Here is a 15,500-nt window from a genome sequence, read left to right on the forward strand (position 1 = left end):
TTCTCTTTAATCTTTTATGTACCAGACGTGAAATGAAAAAATTGTAAAGCTAAATATTCCTACTTATATCAGACATAAGGCGTACAATCTTCGTACATAAATTACGGGTTAAATATCAAAATGGTCACTCAACTAAACGTCATATATCAGTTTAATCATCAAAGTTATCAGGGTATCATTTGAATCACTAAAATCATAATAAATATCATACACATACCTCAAAATATGTGCTCGGTAATTAAAATTTATTTTATGGAGTTCTATATAATTTTCTTGAATTCTATTGCAACCAAATGAAAATTTATGAATTCTAGTATTTTCTATAATATAATAAGATTTTTTAAAATTTATCTACTGTTTATTTTTAATTTTGTAGTCATTTGCTTTTTCTAAATAAAAATAATTAGTAGATAAATTTTTAAAAATCTCAAAAAATCATCTAAAATACTATGAATTCATAACTTTTCATTTGGTTGTAATAACATTTTAAAAAAAATGTTTAGAACTCCATAAAATAAATTTTAATTATCGAGCACATATTTTGAGGTATCTGTTTGATATTTATTATTACTTTAGTGATCCAAATGATATCCCGTTAAATTTGATGATTAAACTGATATATGACCTTCAATTGAGTGACCACTTTCATATTTAACCCCATAAATTACCAAAAATACTATATTTTCTATATTTGTCTGTAATTTTACCATCTTTTCAAAAAAATTGCAAAAATTCGGTTTGCAACAAAAATCAACCATATATGCAATTTCTCTGAAAAAATAATGATTTTTTTAATTGCAATTGAGGTTACATCGATTTGCATTTGAAATTGTCTCTGGTTGCAGCGGGGAGCAAATCTCGGATCGGTTCGGTTTTTAAATAAAACCAGAACCGAAACCGAAAGTCTTCGGCTTTTAAAATTAAAAACCGCAACCGATTTATCGGATCGGCTTCAGTCTTAAAAATTTTGAATCGGTTTATATCGGTTCGATTTCGGTTATAAAACCGGTTAAAAAATGTATTGAATAATAAAAAAACAAAATCAAATAAATTAGTAGTTCTATAATCCAAACTTATCGTCCAAGTCAAAAACATACATAATCCATTAAAATAACAAATTTCAAAAAGATTAAATAAACAATTCATAAAAGTGGGAAACTAAAAATAGATGGAAAAACTGGATGAGGTCCCAGGCTTCCGGCAAGAAGTTTCTGGTCTTGGAGGCAATTGAAGGTTAGAAAATTAAGGTTTTGAGGGTAGGGCTGTCAAAAAAATTTAAAAAATTTGATATTCGTCCGAAAAATTCGTATTCGTATTTGAAATAAAACGGATATTATCCGTATCCGATATAAAGCGGATATTATCCGTATTCGAATTCGACAGTTACGGATACTAATACGAATATAGGCATATTCGTATCATATTCGTATCCGATAATATCTGCATCAAAATAAATATATTTTATATTTAAATATTTAAATAATATAAAAATATATTATATTAAATTTATAGTGTGCTTATGTGTATATATACATATATCTTTATATATATATATAAACATATATACGGATATATTATGTTTATAAAATTTTATAGACATGTAGAAAAAATTATTTGGATTCAACAATTTAAAGATAGCGATTATATTGAAAAAATAAATAAAATTAATTTTTTGAAAAATTAAAATATGATTAAATCACTTTATCTCTTATTTTAATTTTTAAAAATAATTTTTTAATTTTTAATAATTTTTACTGTTTTTTTTTAATTTTTAATATAAAATAAAAAATCTGATTGAAAATCGGATTTGGATCCGGATACTATCCGGATAATCCGGATAGTATCCGTCGGATCCGAATTCGGATATTATTCTTTACATATTTCCGGATTCGGATATAGATATAGATATGAATTTTCGGATTCAAATCCGGATACTAATACGGATATGAATTTTCAGATTCGAATCCAGATAAGGATATAGGCAGATCCGTATCCGATTTATACGTTTGACATGGAAGTATTTTCCGCCATCTCTTGCATATATACTTGCAGAGGGCAGCTGTCTTGACGGTGATTCTTGATAGAATTTCAGCCACGAGGTAAATTGCAACTTGGAGCGGTTTGCAAAATTATATTGTTGCATAAAAATTGTAAAATCATAAAAAAAACAAAATCATATTTTTATAAAATTAAAATTTAAAAATTATTTTTTGCAAAAAAAATAATAAAAAAAATCGTATTTTTGAAAAAATCTCAAATTCATCAACTGTTAGAGGAAAAATTAACAAGAGGCCCAACATCTGTTAAAAGCCCGACCGAAGCCCAAGTAGCTCCTTCGAAACTCAACTAAGCCCATAGCACAAAGCTGAAGTAAAAATTGTTGAAGGGCCTACCTGGTTTTAAAGTCATCTCTTTTGTGATTCAGGCACGTGCCTCTCATGCGTCCAAAGTTTGATCTTAATTCAATTATTATTATTTTTCATTTAAAACTAAAATGGTCAACAAGTCAAAGTCGGTGATGAGAAATTTGCACTAAATCTGAAGACAGATTGAATAATTCAGTTTGACTTATACTATAACATGAGACCCCCAGATTTTGTGGACTGGTATAGGCTTTCTTTAAGTCCTTCAAATTTCCATGGTTTAGTCAAATTATACAACAATTGTTTTTAATATGGGTTGTTTTTACTAGTTTTTCAAAAAAATTAATGTTGTAAAAAGTATTTTAAAAAATACGACCTGTGATATTTGCAATCTCGTATACAACTTCGACCAACTTTCTCTTCAATATTTGCAATCTCGTATGCAATTTCGAGGAATTTCCTCTTCACTCTCGTATTCAACATTGACCATATTTTTGTAAATAAGTTAAAAAATATATGAGTAATTTTAATAAATTCCCTTTTTAATATGAGTTATGTTACTTTTTTGACATCAATATGAGTTTTGTTACTTGACAATTATAATTATTGATAATTGGTGAGTAGTCAAGATTTGATTTCGGTAAGAGAGGTCAAGAGTTTGATTATTAATATGTCCGTTAATTTAATTATAAAAAAAATAACAAATTATAATTATTGTTTCATACATGGTATCAACAGTAAATAAAATAAATTGTTACATTTGTGTGTAATATAATTATTTTAAATAACTTTTTATATTTGTAAAAAATTGTCAAAGAAATATATAAAATAACAATCGCATGTTAGAAACGAGACGCGTTTTATCATGTACACCGTCGGTAATGAAATTCAAAAAATTAAAACAAGCATTAGGTGTGTAATGGCTATAATTGAATGATATTTAGTTAGTGCATTAGTGCTGCAAATTACATAGCTTTATCTGACTTAGAGTAATTGATGTGTATTGTTAACTACTTTCTATTGTTGGTGTTAACAATTTGTTTGTGCTAATTTGTTAACCACTACTTATTTTATTGCTAATTCTTTTGATTAAAATATGAAAAGGGGCTGATTTTCTAGAAATGTAGTTGAAATTTGTAATCTATAGGCGGTAAAATAGAAGCAGCAACACTGAAATAAAATTTATGAAATGACATTTCAGTAGTTTTTGAAATTTTAATTTCTTTTTATCGCAATTCATATGTCTGAAAATTCATCCATTTTTTATTTTTCTTAATATTACAGACTAATCTAGCTCAATTATGTTTTAAAAATTACAGTAAATGTAATTAAGCAAGACTAAGAGAGTAAGGTTGAATAGTTTAATTGATTACGAGTTTATTCGTCCCAGGATCCTCACTTATCCCAAAAAAATTTGACAACAGATACTCATTTGTAAAATTATAAGCGATATTTGTCAAAATAAAATTAAATTAAGCGGGACTAAGAAATAAGAATGCATATAAAAGATTGTTGAAGATACAAGTGATTATTATTTTATTCAAAATTTCATTATTGCATTCATAATCAACATCCAAAAATATTACTAAAAGAAAATATAAATTACACTTCTTTCTCTAAGAAAAAGATACTAATAACTTTGCTTGCCTTGTGCAACAAAAAATGCAAATCTGGATTCATTCCAGTGTATAACAATTACTGTATTTGGTGCGATAGTCAAGTGTCTGTTTGATACTAAATGCGAAGAAGGCGCTTACAAGCTTTTAGGATACTTGAACTGCTATACTTATTTTTCTTCCTCACAGAAGTTGAGTGCACATCTTGATCATCATCATCATGCAAAGGAGATTTTACAGTCACAGCCTGGTCATGAATTCTACAGTACCTTTCGGAAACTGAAGAAGATCTTCTCATTGAAAAGACTCTCTTCACTGCATTTGTGCTCTGTTTCTCAATCTTAAACATGTTGAATGAAGAAGTGTTTACAGAAACTGACCTGTTTCTGCTCAACTTGGCCATCCCAAAACTTCCATCATTGCTGCTTTTGTTGTGGTCTTCATCATTTAGGTTTTGCAGGGTGTTATTGTTGATTTGTGTATTGGTTTCTTGGGTATGTTGAGCTTCAACATGGTTGGTTTTGGTTTTGGTTTCGAGTGGGGAAGATGTGAGATCTGAAAAATCCATGGATCTTGATTTGGTGCTGTTGTTGACCAGTTTCATCTTTGAGTACCTACTCATTTTTCTTTCTTTGTTTGTGTTTTTGTTTTGGAGAGGGGGTTCTAAATTTCTATGGCACTATGAATAAAAATATGGATTTATATACTAGTATGTCATTAAAGACTCAAGGTATCCTCTCACTTATGTGTATAAAATGGTTATATAATGGGAGATGTTGTAGGGCAAATGCTAACCCATGTTCGAGGGCAAATGATGGTTAATAGCATATTTTAACCCGGTATCATTCTACGGTAGAACTGGTCATTCATTCGTTTCGTGTACTTTCGTGTCGTGTGCTTTCGTATTTCGTGTCATAAATATCTAACCAAAACCAGAACCGTTAAGGATTCGTTTCGTTTCGTGTTCGTGTACCTTCGTTTCGTGTCGTGTTTCGTGTATTTAAAATTAATAATAAAAATAAAGATAAATAAAATATATATATATATATATATATTTAAATATTAAGTTTTTACTAGTCGAGTCTTAAGTCAATAAGTCATAAAGACTCAAGTGCAGTCAAGTCTTATGAAATATATATTTGAATCTATTTTGTATCTATATTATGTAAATATTATTGTAAGATATATATATTCATATAATTTTAATAAATTTATTTAAATATTTATTTATTTCGTGTACTTTCGTTTCGTGTCGTGTACCCAAGTGTAAACCCAAAACCGACACTAAATTCATCCGTGTATTTACGTGTGTGTACTTTCGTGTTCGTGTACCAAAAATATCAAACCAAACCTGTTATTTTCATGTCATTTTCGTATCGTGTTTTCGTGTCGTGTACGAAATTGTCGGCTCTATTCTACAGTATAAGTTTCCCTGCATTCATACCAAAAATCTTACTCTACCCGTAGCGTAAAATAATACAGCCCCCTTTATAAATTTAAATAATGTGGCATGTACATATGTGTGAGGGCAAGGGGGAGCGATGAACCTCATTATAGGCGGATAAAACCCTCTCTTCGTGTTAATTAAGCAATCATTCTAAAAATTTAAGAAGTGAAAGAGCCAACTTCGATATACTCCGGACTTTTGATGTGGACTCTTTAAGTTTAAGTGTATATAATCAGTAGTATATAATTAGAACAAAATTATAGTAGTGAGTGACAAGGGATCTGGAATAAAATAGAAGAAAAGGCCAGGATAATGAAACTTGAATATGTTATGCAAGAATATAGTGTGAACTTGAATCGATTTTATTGCCAAAAATGAACAATGAATTAATATTTCTAAGACATCGGTACTTACCCTAATACCTCCGACTTCATAATAGAACCGAAAGTGAAATGACAACCTACAACTACAACCCACGAGGGGAGTTTCGATGTTATAGGTAATTATGGCCGGTCGTGAGATTCGAAAGTTTTTAGTCGAAATCAGTTTATAAAGACTTAACATATATATGGTAACTCGTATATATTCATTTAAAGAATTTGAAATTTTGAAGCTCTTGAGTGTCCGGAGCTCTAGACGCAAGTTTTACTCGTATATAGTTAGGACCATACGTAGGTGACGGTCAGATGCGGGCCTAGTTAAAAAATACAACTAACTCAATTTTGGTAAAGGGATCAAGGATAGGGGTGAATAAGTGTGCGTGTGTATAGTGTGATAGGTCATACTCATACGTGCCATGATTTAGAATGCATCAATCAGGTGGGTCGGGGCCATGAACCGTACAAAAAAAAGATGGCAATAATATTGATGCCATGCCAAAATGTTGGGTTAGCTTCATCTGGACTTGTCAGGACACACCCCTTCATGCTTGGTGCAAATGCAACCACATCTCTCTTCTAAGTTGTACTCTAACTCTAACATATGCTAATTTAGATGTCCAAACATTTGTCCATTATTTTGCTTCAACCACATGGTATTTTCCTTTTTTCTGAATAATTGAATACACTCGTATACTTATTTTGTTTTCCCACACATCTTAAAAATCTTCAATTATTATATACTGCGCAAGGGTGATACCACTAGCATAAAATGAAATCTCGAATTCTGATATAATGCGCGAGGGTGATATTGCTAGTATAAAATGCGTGACTAGGAAATTTAATGTGACAGAAATCATGAAACTGCACTTGATGTTTATAACAGATGCTACGAGAATATATACAGATCTTGAAGTTGACCGGCACCAGCTGTTTACAAAAGAGGATCCAATGGCCAAAAGAATCTTAATTAATTTATTGAGGATAATAAATGTTACAGGAAATTAAAAAATTACTAAAGAAAATGAAGGCATAATTATTGTAAGTGATAATACATAATAAGATTAATTTTTATATCTATTATTTATCAAAAAAAAACAGTGACACCCTTATGACTTACCTCCCCTTCAGCGCTTAACTTTACTTTTGACGAAAAGTAAAAAGTAAGCATGATTAAATAGCAACATAGGGCAGTCAGAAACATGACCAAATTATTTGTTGTACAATAACTATATTTGCTACAATTTGTGTAGACAAAGCTAACATGGTTGATTTATAAGATTGGGACGGTGGTGTTGAACTTTGGCATTCAGCCGTCTTCTTTGTCAAACGATCGCAATTTATGCCTACTCGGCAAACACAAGCACTACAAAAAATCCAGAAGTAAAGCAAAGTAAAATCAAGATACAAACAATAGGTGTTTAAAAGATTGATGTACTCAACAGTGCGGACATCAAGGAACATCAGTAAGTTCTTTGTATAAATCTACTTAACAAGGATCACAAGCTTCAAGCTATATGGAAACTTCATGCAGTAATAAAACAAAAAGAGTTCATTACATAAAAGACTTGTAAAAAGTGTGGCAAAATCCAACTACATTCATACAACTTGGTAATTTTCTGTGGACAGTTGTGTTCTCTGGGAAAACTTGGGTGGGGCTCCGCCTTGCAATGGTATTATATTGAGAACCTGCAAAATGTTTACATTTTCATTATGCACAAAACTCTAACCATCCTATCTTACAAAAAAATATTCATGTATGCTGCAGGTAAATAAATAACAGAGCCCGATGGATATTACAGACTAGAGGTTGAAAGATTCCATCAATAGCATAATTTCAAGGTTATGGATATCTAACAGTAAAAATTACAACTTTCAATGCACACCGAGCAGGTCCAACAGTGTCCTAAGAAATTCCTTACAAGTATTATATATAATAGGACTCCTAGTGATTTAGAACAAGGCTTTGTACATCACCTCCAACAACAATCCTAATACTTGATCCTCAATATAATAATAAATAATAAAATTAAACTCCAATTTTACAGGGGGAAGAAGCATAGAATAGGAGAGAAATGATTATTTTATTCATAAAAATAAAATGAAGACTGATAAAGGTTCCTCAAAAATAAGAAATAAGATGAATGTCCTAACTTTTAAGGAATCACCGGGATGCTGTTGGAGCACTATCTTGCGCTAAATCTATAAGTTTTAACGTAAGTTCTCATTTGGACCTGCTCATTTCTAAATAGCAGCAACCTAAACAAAATTATAGAGTATCTGTTCTTAAACAAATCTGCACGCCGTCTAGTCATGGTTCAGACCATAATTCTAGTATAACATTTAAAAGAATAGCACTCCATTAGAAAACTATTAAGCTGTAAGATGTTTAAGCTGATATAACAATACTGAATACACAAGCCACTACTAAAATCACGAGTTTAAGCTTAAGATAAAGATCTAGAGGAGATATCTAATTAATGAAGGTGTGCTAGCAAGGAAATATTTTTAATAAAAACAGATGGTGTTCTGAAATTTATAGACTGTAGGAAACACTTACGATAAATGTATACAAATTAAAGCCAATAAAAACGAGTTGAAGAAATATTGCATGCACACTATATATTCACAGTTGCAATGCATCTCGTAGAATCTAATGGGCAAGATTATAATGTGAAGCAACGAAAATAAAAGGATTACAAACCTTCAAGTCACTAAAAGTACTAGCAGCAGTAAAGCGCACGGAAATTGGGAAAAAGGCTGAAGAATCTGCTGGAGGTACGACAAATTCCATTGATCCACTGCTCAGTGTTTAAAGAAAACCATAATTTGTCAGCATTCTCAGGCAGATCAAAGAAAATTAAACAAAAAATATATTATCTGCATCACTTGCCTGCGGTTTGAATCATCAATAAGAAGTATAGACCACTCCAAAATGGAATTTCTAGAGTCATACCTGCAAATCAAGTAAACACGCAAATGCTTAACAGTCAACTTCAGTTAATTTAACAAGGATCCAGCAGGTATGAAAACAATGAAATTAAATATAAAGAAATTAAAAACAATTCAGAAAATATTTCACCATAGATATGAATACAAGTGGAGGAATAGGTTCAAGTTTCGTAATGATGCTTAATAAGTATATGTAAATAGCACAACAAAATTTTTAATCCACGTATTAGCAATGAGACTATGAAAGGTACAACAAAAGCTCTATTTAAGTACGAAATTATTCATATCATTTGTAGTAGGTAATCAAAAATCCGTTTTCCATATTAAAATAGCTACTGAAAACTATCGACTGACTTTGAGCTTAAACAAAAACTAATAGATTCGATAAAAATAAACACTAAAAATATATAACTGATTCACCAAGAATGACCACTTACACTATTCTCAATAATTTTAGAGCATAGTTGCACAGATAATAAAAAACAAGTTTGGAATTTACCTCCACTCTCCTCCATCAATCTGCCTCACATTTGGTGCTTCTCTAAGAGCAGGAAGAGGCACAGACACAACAACATTTTGTAAATCAAATGTTGAAGTGGCTTCATACTCTATGCTGACATACGTTTCATTCCCAGATACAGATGGCCAGCAATTAACTGAGAAAAAAGGTAGTTCAAAACACAGTAAAAATATGAAAGAACAAACAAAATACGGATTGAAAACATGATAACATGCAGTTGCATAATTTGCAAACTCACTTGTCAATGGAACAACATTCTCATCGATAGTTTGCATCCTCCACTTTAGAAGACTGACACCATCACCAGATTGACCAGTGGGGAATGGCCTTTTAGGATCTTTAAGCCCTAGAACATTCTCATTGTTGAATAACTCCTTGTTGATATTAGGATGTGTTTTGAAAACAACTCCTTGATTACCAGCAGCCTCTATCTGGAAGTAGTAAGAATTCAAATCAAAGTAATTAAATTAAGCTAGCAGCCTATAGATGAAAAAAAAATCATATAACACAAAATTATAATGAAATTTTTACTGTCATTCTACAAAATCGAGCTTTCGTGCTCATGAACTTAAAAACCTAGTTACTAAACCCTGTTGTACAATATGAATCTGCTTCTGCCATCTATTTGGAATCTTTTGATTCTCATCCCGCAATTTGGCCCTTCTATATCAAAGTTATTGCAAAATCATACACTGTGGATTCAAGATAACCAGACTCCTAACATCAAAAGCTACTTAAACATCTGATGACACAGTCTCAGTTCTAAAAGGTAACTGAAATTGAATATAACAGCTTGCTAGACCTATATTATGCAACATCTGAAACTGAATTAGTACCCATAAGATACACTAGTCACCCAATGAAACCCGCTCCTCGAACCCAACCAGCACTTACAGATACAAAGATAATTAAAGTAACAGTAAGCCTTTTAAGGGGCAATTCAGTACAAATGTCAAACCAATTAACATCTTTAGCAGTGTATAATTATCCCACCTATATGAACAACTCATTAACACCATGTACGTTAACAATTAAATCTCACACTGGCTACCATCCAGTCTAATATAGTCACAATGTAGCAAGAGCAGTTTAACACCCACGAAACAGGTCCGGTAACAAGAATCAACTCCAAATAAAAAAATTTAAGTTCGTACTTAATGCCGAACATATTTTCTTCCTAATCATCATTAAAGGGGTATATACACATCCAATTCATTACATAAATTTACACATCATTAGCATCTTTTTCATGAATTACAATTCAAATTCCCAGTCCAGGGTAAAAGAATGTAACCAATTTAATGCAGAGATAGTTTTATACAAATTAACATTTATTTTGACTTCATTGTACAAACCTGTACTTGGATATGCCCATCATCCTGGTTGAGAATTTGCAGGGACAAGGTTCCCTGAACATCAAAGTTGCCAACTCCACCATCTCGTTTAAGGATCACGTTAAGTTTCTCTTCAACAATCAATGTAACAGGATCAGTTAGAGGCACCACCGCAGCTTTAGCAGGTCCAGCACTTGGACGTACATCTTCCAGAATAACTTCACCTTCAGCTTTTAGAGACTCCAGGAACTGGTTGGTCCTCTGTGATTTACCTAGCTTCATTCCAAGACCCTTTGGTGGAGCAGTTGCAGAGGAAGGAGGACGGCCTACTAATCAAAACATTAAGACAGCCTCATTTAGGTAAAGACACATTCCCAATCAAGAACCTTGATATTTAGAAATATTGAACATCAGAACAGGTATAGTGACCACAATCATGTGCTGCTGAATATTAAACTAATTGTCAACAATAATTAATTAATATGAAACAGGTTTAGTTAAGCAAATAAGGAGATACTTAGGATAACAAATTAATACTTCTGTTAATGCCACCTCCAATTTAAATGAAAACTTCTCTCATTATAAATAGCATATGACTTGTCTTTACCTATCTTTACCAAAAAGTCAAAGATGAACTTCACTGTACTTGACAAGCACCAAAATAGGCTAGAATGGCTGTTCAGATAACATTTACCACAACTCTAAAATTTGAAAATAAAAGATCAAGAATAACAAGAGTAAAATGGTAATATTGGAGTAGATATTTTTAGGATTTCAGTTCAAGTCCACAACCTCTAACCCGAAGCAAATTTTAGTTCATTATCATGGAGCGTATACTGTATTGCAAACCCAATTAGAGCTATTATGCATAATCGAAAACATTTGCTGGTTAAAACTGCACACCTTTAGATTTGCTAGAGAAGGTTTCTACTTCAGTGGTCAATCCAAATCCAGAACCACCGCTTCCAAAACCACTTCCACTGCTAGATATATTCAGATCACTACCAAAGCTCCCAGAACCCATTGATTGGAGGGACATAAAGCCTCCCTTCTCACCTCTGTTCTTCTCAATCTACAACGAGAGAAAACACGATTAGATTGTAACATATACTATTCAAGAGTAAAAGTCTTAGGACAAATTACAAAGGTAACGCAGGAAAACTCGACTGAAGTTGAGAAAAAATATCTACCTTGCTTTTGTCAATTTCACTAGCTTTTCGCTTCATGACATCCTTAGTTTCATTAATCTTGCTCTGTAAAACCAACTTGTGCAGCTTCTCTTCATGACTCTCCATTTCACAGTACTGCTTGACTTGTGTAACAGTCACATTTTCCTTATGCCCCAACGAGATGACTTCATCAAAAGCAAAAATTAACTCAAAAGCTGTCTTGCCAATGCCTTCTTCATCTAGAGAGTAAGCATATTCAGGTACCTATTTGATGTTAAGGAATCAACCCTGCTTTTGAATTACATTATGTATATCCTCTTGTAGAAGACCACACTACATTATAAAAATCCTTTGTTCGAATAGATGATTATGTAACAAGCTTGCATTATTTGTTCATATAGGATAACTATTAAAGAAGCTTAGATGCTTTCACATATTTTCCTTCCAAGTATACCTCAGCAGCTGCTTTTATACATTGGATGCAAGTATATGCAGAAAAAATGTTAGCTAAAGCTCGAGCATAGTATTAATTTTAGAGAATGCAAGCACCTAAAGGATACAAGTTTGGACAACAGCCTGAGTGTCTCTAGGTCTTCAAGTATGTTGCTTTGTTTGTTTGTTACAACCAGCAAAAAAAGAGACTCTATCGGCTGGTAAACATAGCGCACATTTTCTGTCTCAATGTATGTATGTTGTTTTCCAGTTCCAACAAGCTTGGGGAAAGCTGCTAGAAGCCCCTCAATTCTAATGCGTGACATATCAACGAATTGCCTTGAAACAAGGGCTGTGACATTTCAAATTCAAAATTATCAGATGAAAATGCTATGGATGCAACTGCTTTATACAGTACTGAGAAATTATGAAAAACAAACTATTAGGTAAAACATGGAACATAATGACCCTACAAATAAAGAACGTCATTAATAAAAAATACAATATTTTTTGTTGAGTTGAGGATAACAGCTCAATAAATTCAAATCAAAAGTTCCTTTCGCCATAACGAAAGTTCAAAGGGAAGCACATAAAAGCATCAAGTACTTGAACATATAAGGAATCTAATAGACAGTTTACAGGATACAAGTTAAGAATTGAATTATAAAAATTTAACAAAATCACAAATACAACTTATTCAAACCTGGTTTTATATTCATCAAGTCAATTCGTTTCAATATCATATGCATTTTTAAACATCATAACACCCGGAAATATAACCAATTATCATTATCAAACACACTAAAATGGCCTCATATATCATATGGACATATACGTTATCTCTGTCAATCATTTCATTATAAAAATAAAAACATTTTTCTACAAACTAAACGCAAAGTGGAAAAGAAACCGAACCTTTTCCAGATTTACTAATAATCGAAGCTGCGAGAACAACCTACACCAAATAGAAACCAACGCAACATCTCGATCAATAACAAACTACCAATACATTACATCGGGAGAACAAATTACATAAACAATTATAACAATGTAGACAATACTTGAATCAATCAATCAATCAAAAAGAGGATCAATGAAATTACCATCTTGATCGAATCGTAAATCAACCGCCACGAATATAATAATCGCAATTAAACGTTTTCGAATCGGAGACCTACATAACCAATAACAATTAACATCAAAACACAAAATTTGACATATATGTATGTAATGTGTACGTATAGAATTGGATCCGGTAAATGTACACCAAAACGACGACGTATTAAGCGGTGGAAACAAGATTAAGGTGTTATTGCTCGGATCTTAGTGTGAAAATGAGTGTGATTACAAAATTAAATGTAGATCGGATCGCATGAGCTAGATCTGAGTTCTAATTTCGAAGAATTAAAATGAAATTAACCGACAATTTAACATCTGCGAGAGAGATTTGTCAGTGTGTGTGTCTGAGAGAGAGGGGGGGATAGAGAGAGAGAGAGAGAGAGAGAGAGAGAGAGAGAGAGAGAGAGAGATTTGTGAGTGTGTAGATGTTTGAGAGACGGGGGATGAGTACCTGAATACGAGAAATCGCGAAAGCGGTGATGAAACTGTGAAACCAAATGCTTCGAATATATATTGGGTAAAGGCCAACTTTAACCATTTTTTTTTATAAATATTAACAAAAATAACTGATTTCAGAATTTACAAAAATAACTGATTTCACAATTTTTGCCAATTTTGGCCGATACGCAAGTTTGAGAGGGATATTACCTAATACTCGGTCTGAAATGGGGTATTATATTTATTTTTAACTTGTTACGCAAATCAGAACGAAGTATTGAGAATAAATATTACGCATTGTCAAATGGAGTAATCAATAAAATATTAATAATACTAGTTGCTAACCCGTGCGAAGTACGGATCCAAAATTAAAAATAATAGTATCGCATTATTATTTGCATGAAACTGAAATTTATAATCAGTGCAAAATACAGATCTACATATAATATATAAAATGTTATTAAAATATGTAGTTAAAAAATCGAAATTAAGTATAATTCTAAAATTTCATCATATAGTTCTAGTTATGCATGCACATAATTACTTACTTATATAATTCTGACATGTTAACTTACTAATACGATTATTTTAAACTAAAGCAACGCTTGGATGTTCAGCAACAAATAAAAATTGAAGAAAAATAAAATTTACAGAGAGTAGAAGTTAATTTTTGTCAGTTGAGATTTTATTACATAAAATTTTAAAAATAGTTGTATAATATTTCTAGTGAGTACCAAGATTTGGGACGCTTATTAATACAGATAGTTGATAACCCGTGCAAAACACGGGTATAAATTTTTAATATAATTTACAAATTATTTATAAAATATTTTTATTTTATGAAGTAAATAGACGATCGGATGCACACTAACTAAAAAGAAAATAAAATTTACAAAGAATAGAAGTCGATTTATGTTAAATACAAAGTTTATAGAAAATAAAAGTCAGTTTATGTCAGGTAAGTACTAAAAACAAAGTTTACACAGAATAGAAGTCAACTTATGTCAAGTAAGTACCAAAATTTGGTATTTTGGTACTTTGATACTTTTAACACCAAATTATACATGGTTTCGCTTATTAATAGAGAGTATATAGATACCCTACTCATAATTGCTATATCAGTATTTTAAAGTTACCCGATTATCGTGAACATATACTTTTATACTTTATATTTTATATTATTTAACACAAGTTAAGTATGATAGTGGTCTAATTACCATGTTATGTATTAATTTTCTATTACGCATTTCGTAATGGCAGATACAAACGGCCATATTTGGCTAACTTTTACAAACCAGTTATTTGTGTACAATTTTACAATATAGGTTAATTGTGTCAATTTTTCATATATATTTCTAATTGTTAGATTTAATACTCAAAAATTTTCTTTTTAGAATATAATATATTTATTTATTACTCATCTATAGCTAAGCTATGTAGGGATGAACAAAACCGAATCGAAAACCGAAATCAAAATTAAAATCGCAAAAAAACCGGATAAAATTGAACCATTAAAAACCGAACTGATTAATAACCACACAAATAAAAACCAAACCGATAATATGGTTGTAGTTTGGTTTTAAAATTTTTAAAACTGAATATAAACCGAAACGGACCGAATTAAATTAATTATATATTTTTTATTATATATATATAAGAATAATAATAATTTTAGTTTAGATTAGTAGACTCTGTGAGAGACAGATACACATTTACACTTACAAGTATTTTAT

At 31.3% G+C, this 15,500-nt stretch overlaps 1 protein-coding gene across 4 annotated transcripts; it reads right to left on the reverse strand.

Moving 5' to 3' along the window:
• Nucleotides 1-7,187: 7,187 nt before the first annotated feature.
• LOC141668080 (coatomer subunit delta) lies at nucleotides 7,188-13,845 on the reverse strand. Of its 4 annotated transcripts, none has more exons than XM_074474771.1 (12): nucleotides 13,781-13,845; nucleotides 13,314-13,384; nucleotides 13,126-13,165; nucleotides 12,339-12,562; nucleotides 11,800-12,042; nucleotides 11,513-11,681; nucleotides 10,631-10,935; nucleotides 9,514-9,706; nucleotides 9,255-9,411; nucleotides 8,697-8,759; nucleotides 8,508-8,604; nucleotides 7,188-7,492 (listed from the first exon to the last, which is right to left on the reverse strand). In XM_074474771.1, the coding sequence occupies exons 2-12, from the start codon at nucleotides 13,314-13,316 to the stop codon at nucleotides 7,403-7,405; spliced, it is 1,584 nt and encodes a 527-aa protein (XP_074330872.1). In that variant the 5' UTR covers nucleotides 13,317-13,384; nucleotides 13,781-13,845; the 3' UTR covers nucleotides 7,188-7,402. The 4 variants fall into 4 exon arrangements, with proteins under 4 accessions (XP_074330872.1, XP_074330869.1, XP_074330871.1 ...); XM_074474768.1 differs by having other exon boundaries at nucleotides 10,631-10,938; XM_074474770.1 differs by lacking the exon at nucleotides 13,781-13,845 and adding an exon at nucleotides 13,559-13,639 and having other exon boundaries at nucleotides 10,631-10,938.
• Nucleotides 13,846-15,500: the final 1,655 nt, after the last annotated feature.

Source organism: Apium graveolens, chromosome 6 (genome assembly GCF_009905375.1).
Source record: "Apium graveolens cultivar Ventura chromosome 6, ASM990537v1, whole genome shotgun sequence".
Taxonomy (NCBI): Eukaryota; Viridiplantae; Streptophyta; class Magnoliopsida; order Apiales; family Apiaceae; genus Apium; species Apium graveolens.